General features: G+C 35.5%; 1 protein-coding gene across 1 annotated transcript in view; it reads right to left on the bottom strand.

Moving 5' to 3' along the window:
- The window catches only part of LOC150093524 (translationally-controlled tumor protein homolog), a 73999-nt gene that overhangs the window by 32074 nt on the left and 22013 nt on the right, over positions 1 to 19912 (bottom strand). Inside the window, exon 3 of the mRNA XM_090413288.1 lies at positions 8327 to 8508. Within this exon, the coding sequence (XP_090269414.1) occupies positions 8327 to 8508 (182 nt within the window). The remainder of the gene's footprint in view (positions 1 to 8326; positions 8509 to 19912) is intronic.

The following is a 19912-nucleotide window of genomic DNA, read 5'->3' as shown; positions in this document are numbered from 1 at the left end:
ATTACATAAGTAGCAGATCAACATAATAGGGATGACTGAAACAAAAAAGACAAAAACTGGCGAGATCTTTCTGAGCAATAAATACAAAATGTTATAATCAGGCAATGACAATCAAGGAAAAGGAGTAGCCATAATATTCAACACAAAATACGAGGCTAATCTTCTTGAATGGCAGGCAGTGTCAAGTAGAGTGATTTGGGCAATATCAGAATGGGGAACTGGACAATGAGACTTATTTGTGCCTATGGTCCCACAGAAGGTTCTACTAAGGTAGAAGTGGAGGAATTTTTTGAAGCATTAGAAAAAGCAACTGACACAATGAAAAAGGAAAAGTTGGTCCTTGCTGGGGATCTAAATAACAGAGTAGGAAGTGATTGTCAGACATACAAAAATATTTTGGGAAAATTTGGAGAAAATAGCAAAGCTAATAATAATGGCAAATATCTGCTCAGGACATGGACTGGTTATTACTAACACCATGTTCAAATATAAAAATGTGCACAAATTCACAAGAGAGAAAAGGCAAGGAATAAGAAAAGTCTCGTTGACTATGTTATTGTTGATAGTGATGTTTTCTCCCTGGTGCAGGACACCAGAGTGTACAGAGGATTTGAAATTGGAAGTGATCACTATTTAGTCTTGAGCAGGATAAAATTGAATTTCATATTGAAAAGAAGAACAGGTAAGAAAGTTTTAATGCGAATAAAAGTTGAGCAGCTCTCAGATGTGAACTGTAGACTAAAATTCACAAAGATTATTGAAGGGAAAAATGAAAGAGTTTGAGAACAGGAACCAAACCTTGGAGATTCGGTGGCAAGCCTTGAAGAAAACCCTGATTGATTCAGCTAAAGCATGTGGTGAAGTTCTCTGCAAAGATAGAAAAATTAGAACTCCATAGTGGACACAGGAAGTTAAAGAGGTAGTGAAGGAAAAGAAGAAAGCATATCAAAAGTTCCTGGCAAATACATCAGCTTGTGCTCTTAGAGAATACGGAGAAAAATGTAAGAAAGCTAAACAGTGTGTAAAACTAGCTAAATAAAAGTCATGGGAGGACTTTGGCAAGAACATAGAAAATAAATATCAAGAAAGTGGCAAAATATTCTGGAGGTTGTTGAAGAAGCTTAGGAATGGAGGAAAGAGTGCTGTAAAAGGAATTAGAGATGATAAAGGTGACATGAAAACAGGAGAAAAAAATATCCTTGAAGTATGGAGTAATTACTTTGAAAATTTGATAAAGGAAACAAGCAGTGATGACAGCATAGTGATAAAAAACACTGACCAGGCATGCAGTCAGGAATACATACTTGAAGTAGAGAAAGCCATCAAAGGCTTGAAATGTGGAAAGGCAGCAGGAGTAGATGATATTCGACCAGAAATGCTGAAGTATGCTGGTATAAAATGGTATAAAAGTCTTACAGTGGCTGCACTGCATAGTTCAGAACTCCAGACGATTGGAGTAGAGTTCTCATAGTACCCATATATAAAAAGGAAATAAAACTGAATGTGAGAATTACAGAGGTATATCCTACTGAATGTTCTGGTAAGATATATGCAAGTATACTTGAGAAACGGTTGAGAAGAATTGTGGAAGAAAAGCTTGGTGAAGAACAAGCTGGATTCAGGTCGAATAGAGGCTGTCAGGACCAGATCTTCACTTTACGACAAATAGTGGAGAAATCATGGGAATATAATAAAGATCTGCATTTTTAAGTTCTGTCCATTTGGAAAAGGCATATGACAAGGTGCCAAGAGAGAAGCTATTCAATACGCTACAGTTATATGGTGTCAATGGGACATTATATCAAGCAATACTTAGTCTTCATTTGAGTTGTAAGTCAGCAGTTAGAATTGAAGGAAGTACAGGAAGATGGTTTAATGTGAAATCTGGTGTGAGACAAGGATGTACATTATCCCCTCTGTTGTTCATTATCTATATGGATCACATTATGAAGGAAAGTGGTATTAAACATGAGATCAAAATTGGAGATGTTAATGTCAGCTCTTTGCTTTATGCAGACGATGTTATACTTCTAAATAAATCTGCAAGATTCTCTGACTAAATTGAACAACTGTTGTGATAGATATGGATGAAGGTCAGCAATAAAAAGACAAAGACAATGAAAATAGGTAGAATCATTGAAAATGTCAACTGTGTTGTGAATGGAGAACCTGTGGAACAAGCAAAACATTTCAGCTACTTAGGCACGATTTTTAGTGAAGATGGTAAATTAAATATGGAAATAGACAACAGAATCAACAAAGCTGGTATGGTAGGAAGTCAACTGAATAAATTCATATGGAATAAGAGAGAAATTAGTTGGAACACTAAATTAGCTGTATACAAGACAGTGCTCAAACCAGTTTTAACTTATGGATCTGAGAGCTGGGTCAGAAGTAAAACACTTGACCAAAGACTAGAGACTGCAGATATGAGAGTCGTGAGAAAAATTAGAGGCGTGAACAGATGACAATATCATATTAAAAATGAGAATATTAGAAAAGAACTTGACATTGTCAGCATCCAGGAATGCATTAGCAGAGCTAATCTCAGGTGGTATGGTCACTTAAACAGAATGGGCGAGGAAAGATTAGCAAAACAACTGTTTTCTGCCAAGTTGGCAGGAAAACGACCCAGAGGAAAATCAAGATATAGGTGGATTGATACGGTACAAAGTGCCTTAGATGATAGAAATATAAGATCTGATAATGTTGGAGTGTTGACAAGTAACATACTGATTTGGAGGAAAATTGTAGATAGGAAGTTAGTAATGATGTAAATTTTTCATGTAGTACTATCATATCCTGTACCACCACTTGAGAGTGGCAGGAATTTGATGATGATAAAAATGTAAACTCAAAACTGCACAATAAACATTGCACTAAAATTAGCAATTAGAAATCAAGACAATCAGTATATGATGCTGTAAACAGAATATCACAAACCAATATTTCTAGCGACTTGGAGAAAGCTTTTGATAGATATCAGATTACAAGTTGTTCTGAAAATACTAGTATCAAGAAATGTACCATAGCAAATTATCAATACAATCAAACATACACACAAAAGAAAATGAATGTGTAATTAATAATAATACAAATACAGAGAAAATCCTTATACAGAAAGGGACAAAAGTTCCTTAAAGAATCCCTTTCCTTATGGAAAAAATAGAAAAACTTGAATCTGGATATGCAGATAATGAAGTATTACAAGAAATGAAGATGAACTTGAAATAGCAATTATTTGAATCCAACAAATATGCAGAAGATGGCCAAAGTAAGAGATGCTTTAGAAGACAGAAATAATAATGGAGTGTTGACAGATAATGCCTTAATTCAGAGGAAAACTGTTGATAGTAATCATGCAACTTTTTCATGTAGTACTATCATAACATCCTGTACACCCACTGAGGGTACCTATTAAGAATCTGATGGCAAATATGCACCGTTTTATATGGAAATAGCAGCAAAGAAATAAAAAGCAATGATAATTGTGAAAGAACCAATCAGATGTCAACTGGAACTAAATGGAAAAATATTGGAAGAAATAAAACTTAAATACCTAGGAATAACTTAGCAGCGAAAATTCAGAAGAACAATCTCACCAAGCTAATAAAATATCAGGTAGTTTAAATTTAACTGTGGGAAAAAAAATTTTTATGATTTTATTTTATTATTATTATTATTTGACACCTCAAGGGAGTCCAAAGACTCATCGAAGGAGGGCATCCACTCTACAACTCTCTGCCTCCACCACTCAACCTCTTCATCTACACAAAACACCATCTACTAGTATTTTCACAGACAATCGAAAACATCCATGCCCACAGTGGGATTTGAACCCACAGCCTTTTGGTGAGAGCGGATATACTAACCACTTGACCAACCAGGCCAGCAATTAAAAAGTTTTATGTAGGTTAGTCTTCTTACTTCCAAACAAGCTTAGCTAGAATATTATTGTGAAATATTTACTTTTAGCTATTGTTTAATAGAAAATAGACAATCAAAAACATCCATGCCCATGGCAGGATTCAAACACATGGTCTTTTGGTGAGAGCAGATATGCTAACCACTTGGCCAACCAGGCCAGCAATTAAAAAGATTTATGTAGGTTAGTCTTCCTACTTCCAAATGAGCTTAGCTAGAATATTATTGTGAAATATTTACTTTTAGCTATTGTTTAATAGAAACGTGCATGATAGACATAACACTATTTTTAAATAAAAGACTTCACACATGTAAACGACACTAGAATTTATTAAATACTCATATTTCGCTGAATGTAACATGAAAACCATTCAGACAGAAAGCATAAGAATTAGTTATAATATAGACATTTGTAATTTATAACAACCATTTATAATATGGACACAAGACGAGTCATACAACATGTGCCTACTTCCAAGTCTCAGCTGCAGCACAAGGAGGAAACACTAAAGTTACAGGAGATATGGGTTTACTTATGTAAATTAAAAAATATATAAACAATTGCAATTATTTCCCAAAACTCGATAGGCATACAGTCTGTTCAATTAATGGTGTAGGGTGTCCCATGATTCAAGAAACAGGCAATAAAATTCAAACCTATTGTAGTGCAAACATCTTTGATTCCAGTGAACTGTAACTAGTGTCAATGGCATGAGGAACAAGGCCTGAACCTTCTCATTCCAGAAATCTTATATAAAATCTTGATGTTCTTGAATTCTGATCTCAGCAGAATGGCCAGTCCATACAAAGTAACAAATATGACATGAACATGGTATTTGATTAACACTAGGCAAGGACAGAGGTAATAATTTGTATTTGATATGTGACAGGAAAGAAAAATTCTGGGCTTGTTAGGTGGTATACATATTTGCACAAAATTCCTTGCTATTTGTTCAGAAGGTTCTCCTACTTATTATTTGGCAAAATCTCTCAAATCTTTTGTGAAAGTTCACTAACAAAATTACCTCTTATATTGATATATGAGGTAATTTTTACTTAAAAAAAAAAAATGAAAGAACTTCAAGAGTGAAATGGTTTCTCTGCTTACAAACATACCACTCCAAGAAACTACAACTTTTACAATATTTCCCTGACAAATTAAATAATTTCTCAGGGAAGTTTACTATTTGATTACGTTCACACAGAATTCTTTCCTTCATTTCTAAACATTTTTAACAACCTCCAGAATATTTACCTTTTATATTCTTATCAAACTCATCCCATAAGCTTTTTTTGATGATAATCTGACATATAGCTTAGTTCTCTTACATTTTTTCTCTGCATTCTTTTAGGGTATCTGCTAATTTATTTGCTAGGAACCAGAGTTATCCCAGGAATGCAACTTTTTGTATCCAACATAATGTTCTTATTTTTCTAACCCTACAGAGACTTTGCATCTTTAGCTGAATCAATTACTGGTTTCTTTAGTTTACCTCTGAGATTCTAACATCTGTGATCTTGTTTTCGAACCATTTCGTTTTTTTCTTACTCAAGACAAAAACGGAAAGAAAAGGAACATTACTCAACGTTCCTTTAATAGTTCACCTGTAAAAGCTGCTCAATTTTAATCCTTTGTGAAACTATCTTTCATATTGTTCATTTCAAAGAAACTTAATTTTTATCGTACTTAAAACTAAGTGATGATCCTCTCCATCAAATTTTCTGAATAATCTTGTATTCTCTACTTTCACATTGATATTGCAATCAACAATAATGCAGTCAATTAGGTATCTTTTCTCCCAGTTTACCAGAAACTCATTGGCATATCTGGTGGGATTCATTTTCTGATCTCTCAGTTGAGATCTACAAGGACTGGCATTTCTGTTTTCTTTATATCAACTACCTTCTTTAATGATTAAACACTTCCACTTCTTCCTTAGAGATTCTTATGTGGGACCATATGCATAAATAAGTTGTCTATTTCTCCATTTTAAAGTTTGTTCCACAGTATTTGAAATTGCTTTCAAGAAATTTATCTTTGTGCTTGGTGTTGAATGCTATTGCTATTTCTATCCTTGACCAATATTGCCTGAACATTGTATACTTATTTTAGGACTTCAATAGTTTGTCTTGCTAATACCAATTATATCCACATGATATTTTTTCAGTTCTGCAAATTCGATTTTCTTTTCACTGATATTCATTAAGTTGATGGTTCCTATTTTCAATTTTTCTGATGTTTCAGTGTCTTTTTTTACTTTTCCTGGTTACCTAACATCAGCGAGGGGGGGGGGAGTTAAACACTCCAGCAGGCATGAAACTGTTTTTGATTTGAGCTTGAGGACTATGGTGGAAAAGGTTCCATGTGAACAGCAGTTGAACATGGGTCAGTCGGTCCTAGGGGATAGGAGAAATCAGTTCTGAAGTGGATGTTGCAAGAAAAAAAGCAGGACTCGTTGGTAGACCGAAAGGGAATTGGGTTAATATTCCTGAACTCAGACATGGAGATCATCCCCTCTGGGACCAAGTGCAGTAACGCAACCGAACTCTGCGAAGTCGATGGGAATGCTAGGGAAAGTTGTCTTTTCTTTGTAAGGGTTTGCTCCCTGAAATCTGTTCATCCAGAGATAAGGATGCTATCCCCGTAAAGCACCATGCCTCCTGCAGTCCAGAGAGCTCCTGTTGGCCCTTGAAAATTCGAGGGGGGGAGAGTGATTTGTGCCAGACCATATCCACATCAGGTCTGTGGAATGTAGGTAAGGGAAGTCGGCCTTAACTTCAGGACAAGGATTGGCTCTGAGGACTGGGCTGGTCTGGTTGGGATCCGAAGTGGGTATGACACTGCACCAGGACTGGGCGAAACTGTCCAGTGAAGTAACCATTGAGTCCAGACCAGCACTAGAGCCTTCTTGTGAAATGCTTCAACTGCGAAGCATGCCGGATGGCTCGCCTGGCACAACCGTTTTGGCCAGCAAGTAACAGTGGACTCAGAACTGGCACAAACCAGGGGAATCCGACTAATTAAAACAAAGCATTGCGATGGCCATTGAAAGGTGTTGACGCAATGTGATTTCTGCTGAGTGCTCTATATGTCAAAATGAAGAGGTTCAATCAAGCAAGGGTAAACTCAGGAGTAACTATGACTCTCCTTGAGGTAGATGATTGTCTGGAGCACTGTGTGCTCCAGACAATCATCTACCTCAAGGAGATATTTTGTATAACCCTGATGGCTTATACAAAATCTGTTTGTATAAGCCATCAGGGGAAGCCTGATGATATCGAGTGCTAATAGCACATTTCAAAATTTCTGGTGAACTGCTTATGCCAACCAGGTTCGGCTGGACTCAGATGAAGTCCTGAAGGTAGATTCCTAAGTGGTATACTTAATGTGGGAACTTGCCACTCCACCAGCGCACGAGCTTATCATATTGGCTATCTTAGTGACCATCGTTAAATTCGAGAAGGTAAATTCAATACCTTGCCCCAGCACAGCAATTGTTGGGAACTTTCTTGTACAACTCTTTAGTGATGGATGTCTTGTTGGGTCAATTTGGTGGTTTCAGTAGCATGAACTCACCACCAATGAATTACTGTATAATATATCAGGAGGAAAATAATATCCTTTATTAGGAGTAGGTGGGTGATAGCTTCTAGGGTTAGGTTAGTTTTAGGTTAGAATGTAATTTAGTATACAAGCTAGACAAAGGATATCGATCATTAACATGGCAAACAATAGCAGAAAGGTGTATGTTCGACTGGTCAAATCCATGGTGGGCACTAACCTGGCATTAGTACAAACAATCTGGCAATAATCTTAATAATACAGGTCTGTAGCTTTAATATCAATGGCAAGTATGGCTTATGGTCATACTGTGGTAAATGCATGAATTGAACATCTTTAGGTTCTTAAGAGAGGTGGTGGCAAGTGCCATTAACATGTATCAAGAGAGTCCAATCTGTGAAGGAATATTACACGTTAGTTTTACCCTACTGATAGCTAGTCATTGCGATAGTAATCCTGCTCAGTATGAGAGGAACCACAGGTTTGGACACTTGGTAAATATGCTTGGTCTAGTGACCAGTGGTGCAAAGCTACCATCTATGGGATTATGACTGAACGCCTCTAAGTCAGAATCCCATCTAGCCACTGCAACGATACCGTTCATGCCAGTTAACTGGCTTTGACCCTTAAACACCCATACTAGCATTTTTCTAAAACAAAATACTGATAAGATCTCACCAGCTTTCAATAAAAGCTTCACAAAACAACGAGACCCTGCGATTCACAACATTTAAAAAAACACTAAGTATAGTTAGCTATAAGCAGAAATATTCAAGAGAATATCTGCATTACATCCAAATAGTTCTGAATATCAACAATTTCTATTTTTAACCTACTTACGCCTTAGTGTAAGATTTCAGGTAGGTCTTATAATCAGCCTTAGAAAATCCTGTTTCTACAAGTCGCTGGTTCAGAATCAAATCCAGTCCAGATACAACAGATTCATCTGTACCTTCATCAATCTCTTCCTGAGATGGATTAGCTCCTTCCAAAGTAACATCACCTACTCTTCTTGAAACATGCTATATGGAAAATATAAAAAGCCATTATTTTCTTGGATAAATTAAAATTTTTCTTTAACTGAAACAACTTATTATTCACACAACTGAACATAATATACAAGTAACACACATATCTGTGGCTTTATTTACGAAGTTAATTAGAAATGGTTTAGTGGCAATGGTATCAATCTATTTACTGCATACTCAGAGTAAGGCAATAAAATTAATATCTTTAAAATTCAGAAATGATAAAGAAAATTTCTGGCAACTGACTCCATAGGGCAGGAGTGTCAAGGATACGGCCCAAAGGCTGGATCTAGCCCATAGTCATCTTCAATCCAACCCACAGCTCCATTTTATAAAATAAATTATTTTTTTTTTTTAAATGTTAAATTATTCTGTTGATATATACTTATAGAGGTTATAAACTAGTTTATCTTTAACCCTTAACAGTTAAAGAAACTCTTTAAGGCTTAACCTCCCACTGCAGAAATGTGTGAACGAAAGCACTAACAAAGCTGCGTTAAACAAAGTATAAGAGTGCAAGTGTATACATATTATAAAATATACAAATTATTTTATGTAAAAATTTTATATCTACCTAAGCCCATTATGCCAAAGCAAAGAAAAATTGATACTGAATGTATAATAGTGCAAAAAATGGACAAATTTATATATTTTTTTATTGGATGGTAAACTGATCTGCAATAAAAAAATTTCTGTTGCTAAAGTACAATGTGAAGTGATAGATATGAAGTGTGATTTAGCACTTAAGGATAAGTTTTCAAAAGTAGACAAAAACATTTTATCAGTATTTGGGAGATAAATTCAAACTATTTTCTGAACTACTTATTCTTCTCCAAGTTTTTCATCAATAATTTCTTAGCCTTTTATCAAATAAATGTCCCTCGCTTTACGCAATTAATTTTCTCTGTAATTTCTCTCATGTTTTATTTGCAAGGAACTTCTGATACGCTCATCTTTTCAAGGACTGGCTCTAACTTTTTGAGTCCACAGAGTTCTTAATTTTTTATCCAGCATATAACTTCACATGCCTTTGGTTAAATCAATGAGAAATTTCTTTGGGGGTGTGCCACCATATCTCCAATGCTTAAATCTTGTTCAGACTGTTAAATAACAGACCTTTAAATAACATTTGAATTAAGTATTAACATAAGTAATAACACAATGGAAGTGATGCTACAAAAATGGAAAAACTGAGGAATATTGCATAATTTAATGTCCAAGTTCATCTTAAAAGTAATATTTGCAATAAATCTATAGTTAGATGGATGAATAATCAATTTTTAAAGAATTACACTGCAAAAGTTAGGGAAAGAATCTATAGTTAGATGGATGAATAATCAATTTTTCCATCAATTACACTGCAAAAGTTAGGGAAAGAGTAGTGATCTACTAATTCAGATATTAAGTATGATAGCAGAAACAACATTAATTACATTGTTAAAGACAAAGCAACATTTGAATAAAAAGGTAGCTAAAGAATGCTAACATTAATCCAAAAGAATTTCCTCAACAAAGGGATAAGAAAAGCAAATGATCTGCATCTAGAACAATTTTTAATGATCAGAATAATTTACTAAGTATTTTCGTTCTTTTGTAACTTCATTCTTCGAATTGTCTCTGTAATGCATTTGGGAAAATGAAGGTATATTTCACCGTTTCATTGGAAAAGACCCAAGTTTGATTCTCGTTGTTACAAGATGCGAGTTAGACGATCTCATACAGAGGTAGCTGGGTTTTTTCTCCTGGACATTCAGATTTTTCATCCCACCCACAGGCAAATTAACCTTCAGAACACACTCAATTTACAGACAAAAAAATGCTGTTGGTGGTGATGGCATCATGCAAACATAGATACTACTGTATTGATGGTAGCTATATGCAGTGGAGTGGAGCAACGTGCCCTCCCACGTCAAGTCATTGGATTCTATGGAGCATCATGTAATAATAATAATTTGACAAATGAATATGTAAAAGCAGGTGAGCACCTTTTGATTGGAAATTTATAAAGGTTATTCCAAATGATAATAAGGGTGGTTAATTTTTATTATTACATGACACCACTAAGGAATCCAAAGCCTCATTGAGAGAGGGCACCTACTCTACAACTCTCCATCGTCACCACTCAATCCATTAACTACGGTGAACCGCAACTACACTAACACCATCTACTGCCCACCACCACTAGTATTTTCACAGACAATCACAAATATCCATACCCACGGCAAGATTCAAACAGCCTTTTGTCTGAGAACAGATATGCTAACAACTCGGCCAACCAGGCTGGCTTGTAAAAACTGTATAAAGTTCATTGCACCAAGTCAATGGCTGTCACTTATTTAAATTTTAGCAAAAGCTTTTAACAGCATTCACATAAGAACCCACTAATAAAAATCCACTAAACCAGCACTGATAATCACTTACTGAATAGAGAAAACTAGTTGTAGTCTAGTCTTCAAACGGCTAGAAGGTTTGTATCCCAGGATTTGGTGTTAACTTGTTGAATATAATTTTAACATTTAATAAGTGATTTCTGTTCAAATAAGGTTAAATTTCTCTTTGCTGATAACATGAAACTAAGTGGAGCAGTCAACTGTTCAATGACCTATATTCATTACAAGATGATCATAAAAGAATGGAATGGTTGGCCAGGAAAGTGGGGATTAAAATTTGATGCAAACAAATGACTTAGTAAAAAGATATTAGACGAATTCTGTGTCTGGACAGTTTAAATTTCCATTGCTGGAAATTTAATCGTGGAGAAAATTCATCGTTGATATATGTGAAAAGAAAAAAAATTCCCGTATAACAAATTTTTTTTTAAAATATTTCTTAAAAAATTTTATTCTGATATTGCTTTTGTATGACACTTTTTTAAACATTATTTCCCTACTATCACATAATTTAATGATTTATATTTATCAGGAAATAATATAAATGAGAAAATATACAAACTTTGCAAGTAATAATCACAATTTAATTTCAGTATCGGAATATTAAGTTACCTGGTACAATTACTTTTGGAAAAATAACGAATTCAAATAAAAAGAAGGTGCATACAAGTTACTTAGCAGTATTTATGTGTGCAGTTTGGAAGGGAGGGGGAGGGGAGGGAGCCAAAGGTGAAATATAATTTTTATTCTATTATGAACATTTTGGAAATAAAATTTCATTTTGACGCCTGCACCTATACATGTTTCGAATGATACTTCAAAATTAGCAGAAAATATGTACATAACAGTTTACTTCATAATAGCCATTCATTTCAATATGTAATGAGCGATTCCAGGAAACCAAGAAAGTTGAAGTGCAAGGAACTACAGATTACGTTATGAATATTAACATTATGTGATATGATTCAAGATTTATGTATAATTATCTATAAGGTAATATCGTAAAAGAGCAAACATTCGCGCAATATGTGAACTAATTTTATAACTAAGATTATGAATAAAAAATAAAGAAAACAATTTGTAACAGATGGAAGCTTTTTTTATTTTAAGATTCTGATTGTTATGAATTTATAAAATAATTGTTTGACAAAAATAGCAACTGCGTTTCTGGCAATAGGTAATTGAACGTAGTAATGTATGCAAGGTAATCTGGTTGTGTTCTTGTCAGAATGAAGGATTATCGCACCTTCTAATGGATATGACAGTCAAATGCACTTGATATCCATGTTTTTCCAACAGGTGGTCTGACTTGTATCCAGGATTTGCTGGACGTATATATACATCTTGGCAGGTTGGGAGGTTAATTTCAGTATCGGAATATTAAAAGTTACCTAGTGTGCTGAAATGCGATAAAAAAAAAAAAACAATACAAATATAATACATGATGGTTTATTTATTTTCAGTTACAATCTAGAAATAATTGAAAAAAGAAACAAATAAAAAAAAAAACAAACTAAACCAATACTATACTGACATCAGAGTTTGCGATATTATTATTATTAAGAGACATCAAGGGAGGCCACATACCACACACAAGCTTTCATACTTATTCTTGAATTCATTCACACTGCTTGCACTCACAACATCCAATGGCAATCCATTCCAATCACGCACCACCCTCTGAGAGAAAAACCTAGCCCTCACACCCTTCTTGGTGGCCTTCATTCTCAGCTTCCAAGGATGCCCTCTTGTCCTTTCCGCACCCTCCATAAATTGAAATCCTGTATGACCTTGCAAGAAGTATGTAAGTCTCAATCATATCACCCCTCTTTCTCCTGTTTGCTAGTGTCTGCAGTATACAAATTCTCAATCTGCCTTCATAATCAGTATTCCATAATCCTGATATCATTTTTAACACTAATTTGTACTCTCTCCAATATATCAGAATCACAACAGAAACCAGACCTGCGCACAATAGTTCAAGTGAGGTCTTATCAAGGCCTTCTAAAGAGGCAAAATAACATCCTTATGTTTACATGTGAACATTTGTTTCAGCATTGCAATTATCTTTTGAGTTGTATTCGCAATCCTTGTCACATGGTCCCTAAACTTCAACTTCCTATCTATTAACACTCCAAGATCCCTAGCCTCATCAGTTTCTTCTGGCTTAATCCCACCAATATAATACGACATTGGATATCTAATCATGCCGAAGTGAATGACTACATTTACTGACACTCATTTTCATCATCATCAAATTCCTGCCATATACCCTCAAGGGGTGTACAGGATATGACAGTACTACATGAAAAAATTACATCATTACTAACTTCCTATCTACAATTTTCCTCCAAATCAGTCTGTTACTTGTCAAGACTCCAACATTATCAGATCTTATATTTCTATTGTCTAAGACACTTTGTACCGTATCAATCCACCTATATCTTGGTCTTCCTCTGGGTCGTTTTCCTGCCAACCTGGCAGAGAACACTTGTTTTGCTAATCTTTCCTCTCCCATTCTATTTAAATGACCATACCACCTGAGATTAGCTCTGCTAACGCATTCCTGGATGCTGACAATGTCAAGTTCTTTCCTAATATCCTCACTTTTAATATGATATTGCCATTGATGCTATCTGTTCATGCCTCTAATCTTTCTCAGGACTCTCATATCTGCGGTCTCTAGTCTTTGGTCAAGTGTTTTACTTCTGACCCAGCTCTCATATCCATAAGTTAAAATTGGTTTGAACACAGTCTTGTATACAGCTAATTTAGTGTTCCGACTAATTTCTTTCTTATTCCATATGAATTTATTCAATTGACTTCCCACAATACCAGCTTTCCTGATTCTGTTGTCTATTTCTATATTTAGTTTACCATCTTCAGTAAAAATTGTGCCTAAGTAGCTGAAATGTTTTACTTGTTCCACAGGTTCTCCATTAACAACACAGTTGACATTTTCAATGATTCTGCCTATTTTCATTGTCTTTGTCTTTTTATTGCTGACCTTCATACCATATCTATTACAACAGCTATTCAATTTAGTCAGAGAATCTTGCAGACTTGTAGCGGATTTATTTAGAAGTATAACATCATCCGCATAAAGCAAAGAGCTGACATTAACATCTCCAATTTTGATATCAGGTTTAATACCACATTCCTTCATAATGTGATCCATATAGATAATGAATAACAGAGGGGATAATGTACATCCTTGTCTCACACCAGATTTAACAATAAACCATCTTCCTGTACTTCCTTCAATTCTAACTGCTGACTCACAACTCAAATAAAGACTAAGTATTGGTTGATATAATGCCCCATTGACACCATATAACTGCAGCGTATTGAATAGCTTCTCTCTTGGCACCTTGTCATATGCCTTTTCCAAATCAACAAAACTTAAATACAGATCTTTGTTATATTCCCATGCTTTCTCGACTATTTGTCGTAAAATGAAGATCTGATCCTGACAGCCTCTATTTGGCCTGAATCCAGCTTGTTCTTCACCAAACTTTTCTTCCACAATTCTTCTCAACCGTTTCTCAAGTATACTTGCATAGATCTTGCCAGGAACACTCAGTAGAGAAATACCTCTGTAATTCTCACATTCAGTTTTATTTCCCTTTTTATATATGGGTACTATGAGAGCTCTACTCCAATCATCTGGAATTCGTCCCTCTGTCCAGGCTTTCTGAACTATGCAGTGCAGCCACTGTAAGACTCTTATACCACCATACTTCAGCATTTCTGGTCGAATATCATCTACTCCTGCTGCCTTTCCACATTTCAAGCCTTTGATGGCTTTTTCTACTTCAAGTATGGATATGTATTCCTGACTGCATGCCTGGTCAGTGTTTTTTATCACTGTGCTGTCATCACTGCTTGTTTCATTTAGCAGTTTTTCAAAGTAATTACTCCATACTTCAAGGATATCTTTTTCTACTGTTTTCATTTCACCTTTATCATCTCTAATTCCTTTTACAGCACTCTTTCCTCCATTCCTAAGCTTCTTCAACAACCTCCAGAATATTTTGCCACCTTCTTGATATTTATTTTCTATATTCTTGCCAAAGTCCTCCCATGACTTTTGTTTAGCTAGTTTTACACACTGTTTAGCTTTCTTACATTTGTCTCTGTATTCTGTAAGAGTAAAAGCTGACTTATTTGCCAGGAACTTTTGATATGCTTTCTTCTTTTCCTTCACTGCCTCTTTAACTTCCTGTGTCCACCAGGGAGTTCTGATTTTTTTATCCTTGCACACAACCTCACCACATGCCTCTCTGGCAGAATCAATCAATGTTTCCTTCAGAGTTTGCCAGTGAATCTCCAAGGTTTAATTCCTGTTCTCAAACTCTTTCATTTTCATTTCAATAATATTTCTGTATTTTAGTCTACAGTTCACATCTGAGAGCTGCTCAACTTTTATTCGCTTTAAAACTTTCTTACATGTTATTCTTTTCAATATGAAATTCAATTTTATCCTGCTCAAGACTAAATAGTGATCACTTCCAATTTCAAATCCTCTGTACACTCTGGTGTCCTGCACCTGGGAGAAAACATCACTATCAACAATAACATAGTCAATGAGACTTTTCTTATTCCTAGCCTCTTCTCTCCTTGTGAATTTGTGCACATTTTTATGTTGGAACATGGTGTTAGTAATAACCAGTCCATGTCCTGAGCAGAAATCCAACAGATATTTGCCATTATTATTAGCTTTGCTCTTTTCTCCAAATTTTCCCAAAATATTTTTGTATGTCTCACAATCATTTCCTACTCTGCTATTTAGATCCCTAACAAGGACCAACTTTTCCTTTTTCATTGTGTCAGTTGCTTTTTCTAAAGCCTCAAAAAATTCCTCCACTTCTACCTTAGTAGAACCTTCTGTGGGACCATAGGCACAAATAAGTCTCATTGTCCAGTTCCCCATTCTCATATTTGCCAACATTACTCCACTTGAGACTGACTGCCATTCAAGAAGATTAGCCTCGTATTTTGTGTTGAATACTATGGCTACTCCTTCTTTTCCTTGATTGTCATTGCCTGAATTGGTTTTGGTCTTTTTTGTTTCAGTCACCCCTATTATGTCGATCTGGTACCTATCTAATTCCTCAGCTAGCTCCATTTCTTTGCCATTCAGGCTTCTTACGTTGATAGTACCGATCTTTAACTCTGGTGATGTTGAGTTGGGGTTTGTTTTCAGATTTGTTCCAGTAGCTGACTTTTCGCTGTTCGCCCTGGTTCCCTGGCAAAAACAACGGGGGCCTTGTTTAACCGGGCGACGCCCCAGCCGGCATGAAATTTTGTCATGTTGTACCATCATTTTTTATTTTGGTTTAACCAATAAGAATACAATTTGGTCGGCTAAATCCCAAATTGCCAGCCCATCCTCGTTCGTTCAGTATCAAAGTAGATACCCAACAGGGTGCACCACGAGAAGGTGAGGATTGGACATTAGGTCAGCAGCCCTGGTCGGTTCTCCGCATTCCATTAAAGGCTATGTGGAGGTCTCCTCTCAGTTATACAGCTTTGACCCTTAAGTACACTCATTTTCCCATGCCCATAATTCCAGCCTATTCAAATCATTCTGTAAAGACTGCACATCAGCAGCATTCCTGATTACCCTACCTATCTTTGCATCATCAGCAAATCCTTCCCAATATAATTAATGTATAGACTGAATAACAGTGGACCAAGTACAGATCCTTATGGTACACCACTTGTTACCTTAAACCTTGCAGACTCAGATCCCCTGTATACCACTTTTTGATATCTGTCAGTCAGCCATCCTCCTTATCCATGCTAATATTGTATAACCCAAACCCATTTTTTCCAATTTATGCAGCAGTCTGCCATGCAGTATTCTGTGAAAAGCCTTAGCAAAATCCAAAAGGTAACATTGATACCATTGAACTAGACAAGAACTAAATTTATACAGCAGTCTGCCATGCTGTATTCTGTCAAAAGTCTTAGCAAAATCCAAAAGTAACTTCAGGCAGGGAGGACAACAAACACCAAGAAGGAGTAGCACTTATATTAAAACCCAAAGGCTCAAAACTCTCTATTGTCCTACAATCCTATCTCACCTAGGATAATTAAAGCAAGATTTAAAACATCAATCAGATCATCCATTCCCCTTGTCTAGTTCAATGGTAACATTGTTCCCAATATGACATCCCTCCTAATATTATTAATGTACAGATTGAATAGCGGTGGACCAAGCACTGATCCTTGTGGTTTGTTACCTTAAACCTTGCAGACTCAGATCCCCTCTATACCACTTTTTGACATTGGTTTTCTAGACAAGACCATCCATCAGGTGTACCTTGTGTCCCACCCACACTTCCATATACTATTGTGATATTACCCAAAGGCATTCTTCTTCTCTTCCAACTGCCAAATTCATGACCATGGTAAAGTAATGCTCCCCTACCCACCACTACTACCAAAAACCATTCACTCCATACTACCTAGCTTTCTTGAAAAAATAAAAAAATAAATAAAATAACTTGGCCACAAACAAGGCTCCTGAGGGGCATACCACCTATTATACTAATAATTATACTGCAGAATTAACACCTAACTGACGATGCAATATTTTATATTGTCTGTTTAATCTTTCTTCTCAAAAGGCATATAACCCTACCATGTGAAAACAAGTCAACATCCAGCCTGTTTCAAAGAGGGCCAGCCAATGAACTACTGTCCAATTACTGTCAATTCAGTTTCCTCAAAATCTATCTAAACTCCGTTCTCTCTAAACTAATCACATGTTAAATGGACTTCACTCTCTTCTGGATAATATCAAGTATTTTAGGAGAGATCTGATGTATTAACCAAATGTATGAACAGCATCTCATGCTACCTAGTTTTAACAGATTTAAATTTAGATTTAGGGTAGATATAAGTGTTAGGATGTGTAAAAGAAAGTGCCTTTAGCAAATATAAGACTGTATTTATATAGTCATATTTGCTAAAGGCACTTTTAAAAAAAATAAAAAACCAAAGAAAAGAACAAATAGACAATTACATACATGTACAGTAATATATATATATATATTGAAAGAACTTTCACATTAAGGGGAAGAAAGCATTTAAATTTAAACTAAGCTGGTTAGCTTTTGGTAAAAAATGTGTAGTAAAATCAGTGGCTTTTAACAAGCACTTAAGCATCCATAGCCTTCCAAGTATCCTTGGACTTCTCAATGGTAATATGAGGATAAGGTGGGGTAACCTTATGCCTCTAAGTATTCTTGTCTGTAAATTATGTGTGTTCTACTGGCCAGTTTGCCTGTTCTGGGGGACGAAAAACGCGAGTTTCTGGGTGAAAAAACCCTAAAGGTTACTCATGCTATGGACTTATTAATGAATGTGTTATCCAAGCGGATATAAGAAGAAAGGTGTTGAGTGTGGGGAAGAGATTTCTAAATAAATTAAAATGGAAATGAACAGGACATACTGCACAGATAGTTATAAAAGGTTTCAACAGAGAAAGGGAGACAAATGGAGAAGACCTATAACCAAAACCAGATTTGCACTTTGAAAGTATAGATATAAGCCAGCACAAAGAAGAATTAATTTACTTGGAGAATGGATATTATCAAAAAAAAGTGAGATCTTTCTAATGATAAATTAGATAGGAGTGACATTTCAGCTTCCTTGAGATTAACTATGCTTTTGTCTTCAAACTAAAAGAGAATGACAAAGATTAAAATTTAAGATATTGCTTATGGAAGGATCATTAGGCTCAGAATATTTGAGCACTACCCAGGTTTGTAGAATGAAAATGAGGAAGGACTTATCTGCAAAATTAAATAGTATTTTCAGGTTGATGAAAGGTCTTTAAGAGAAAAAGCATGGGTGAAGCAATCTTTGGAAACTCCAGCACTGATGGAAAACTTTGAAGAGAAAAAAAAAAAAAAAAAAAAAAATCATCCAGCACAACAGAGGAAATTTAACTACTTAAAAGCAAAGGGAAGAAAACCAACCAAGAGATGTTTAATGTTCACATCTCTCTCTCTCTGTACCAAATAAAGCAACTGCACTAATTTCTCAAAATGTCTATGGTATGTGCTCAAAGATGGGTAACATTACAGAAAGACCTTGCAGGTTCTTACTCCATAGCAGAGATATGGTATGGAGTAAGAATGGTAGAATCCATACTGATCACTAATTGATAGTGCAAACAGTTGGATATGATGATCTCCATTATTTGAGAATGTGAAATTAGGGCAATCTCATCTCCATTTTCTCAACAGATCTGAATCCCTGCGACTTTTTGGGAGCATCTCAAAAACATCTACCACATTTCGAGTGAATCAAAGTTCCGTGATTGAGCGCGATTTTCAGCACATCGTGACAAAGGAGGACAGGATATTTAACATGTTGTGTAATGACATAATGTTAGACATGTTTTGTATATTTTGAATTACCCACTACAACATTGTAGTGCAATGTGTTTTGCCCTAGTGGCAACTTTTAGAACCAATAGTTTTTGGCAAAATAAAATTCCATTGAGGCACACATGATAAATATTAAATTGTACCACTGAGTAGTTACCCAGTTACAGCCTATCAAAATGTGAACTTTAATTATAATCACCCCTGTATATATAGTCAATAAGTAGGAAAGATGATACAGTATGACTAATTATCAGGATCAGAATGACTGGGATATCAAACAAGCCTCAAGATTTTCTGGTGAAAGTTCAAAAAAATCACATGGACAGCTCATTTTTGATAGTTTAAGGTAATTTGCCTAACACTATGGGTGAAAAACACCCATATTTAACTATTAAAATAAAGAGAACTCATGGCAAATCATATCTGGAAATATGTGATGAGTTCAGGGTACAGGTAAGAATTATGAATGGTATGCTACAGAGCAAAGTAGACACAAAATCTTTACTTTGCTTAAGTCACTTTGATGCCTTTTTCCCAGAAGCACCATTCTGGGAAAAAGATGGCAACTATTTCTCCATGGAAAGAAAAAGATGCCAGATGTTA

Source organism: Typopeltis vanoorti, chromosome 24 (assembly GCF_054136105.1).
Source record: "Typopeltis vanoorti isolate ZY-2024b chromosome 24, IOZ_Tvanoo_1.0, whole genome shotgun sequence".
In the NCBI taxonomy this organism is placed as follows: Eukaryota; Metazoa; Arthropoda; class Arachnida; order Uropygi; family Thelyphonidae; genus Typopeltis; species Typopeltis vanoorti.
The sequence above is the reverse complement of the archived record's forward strand: the minus strand, read 5'-3'. Positions and strand labels throughout refer to the sequence as shown.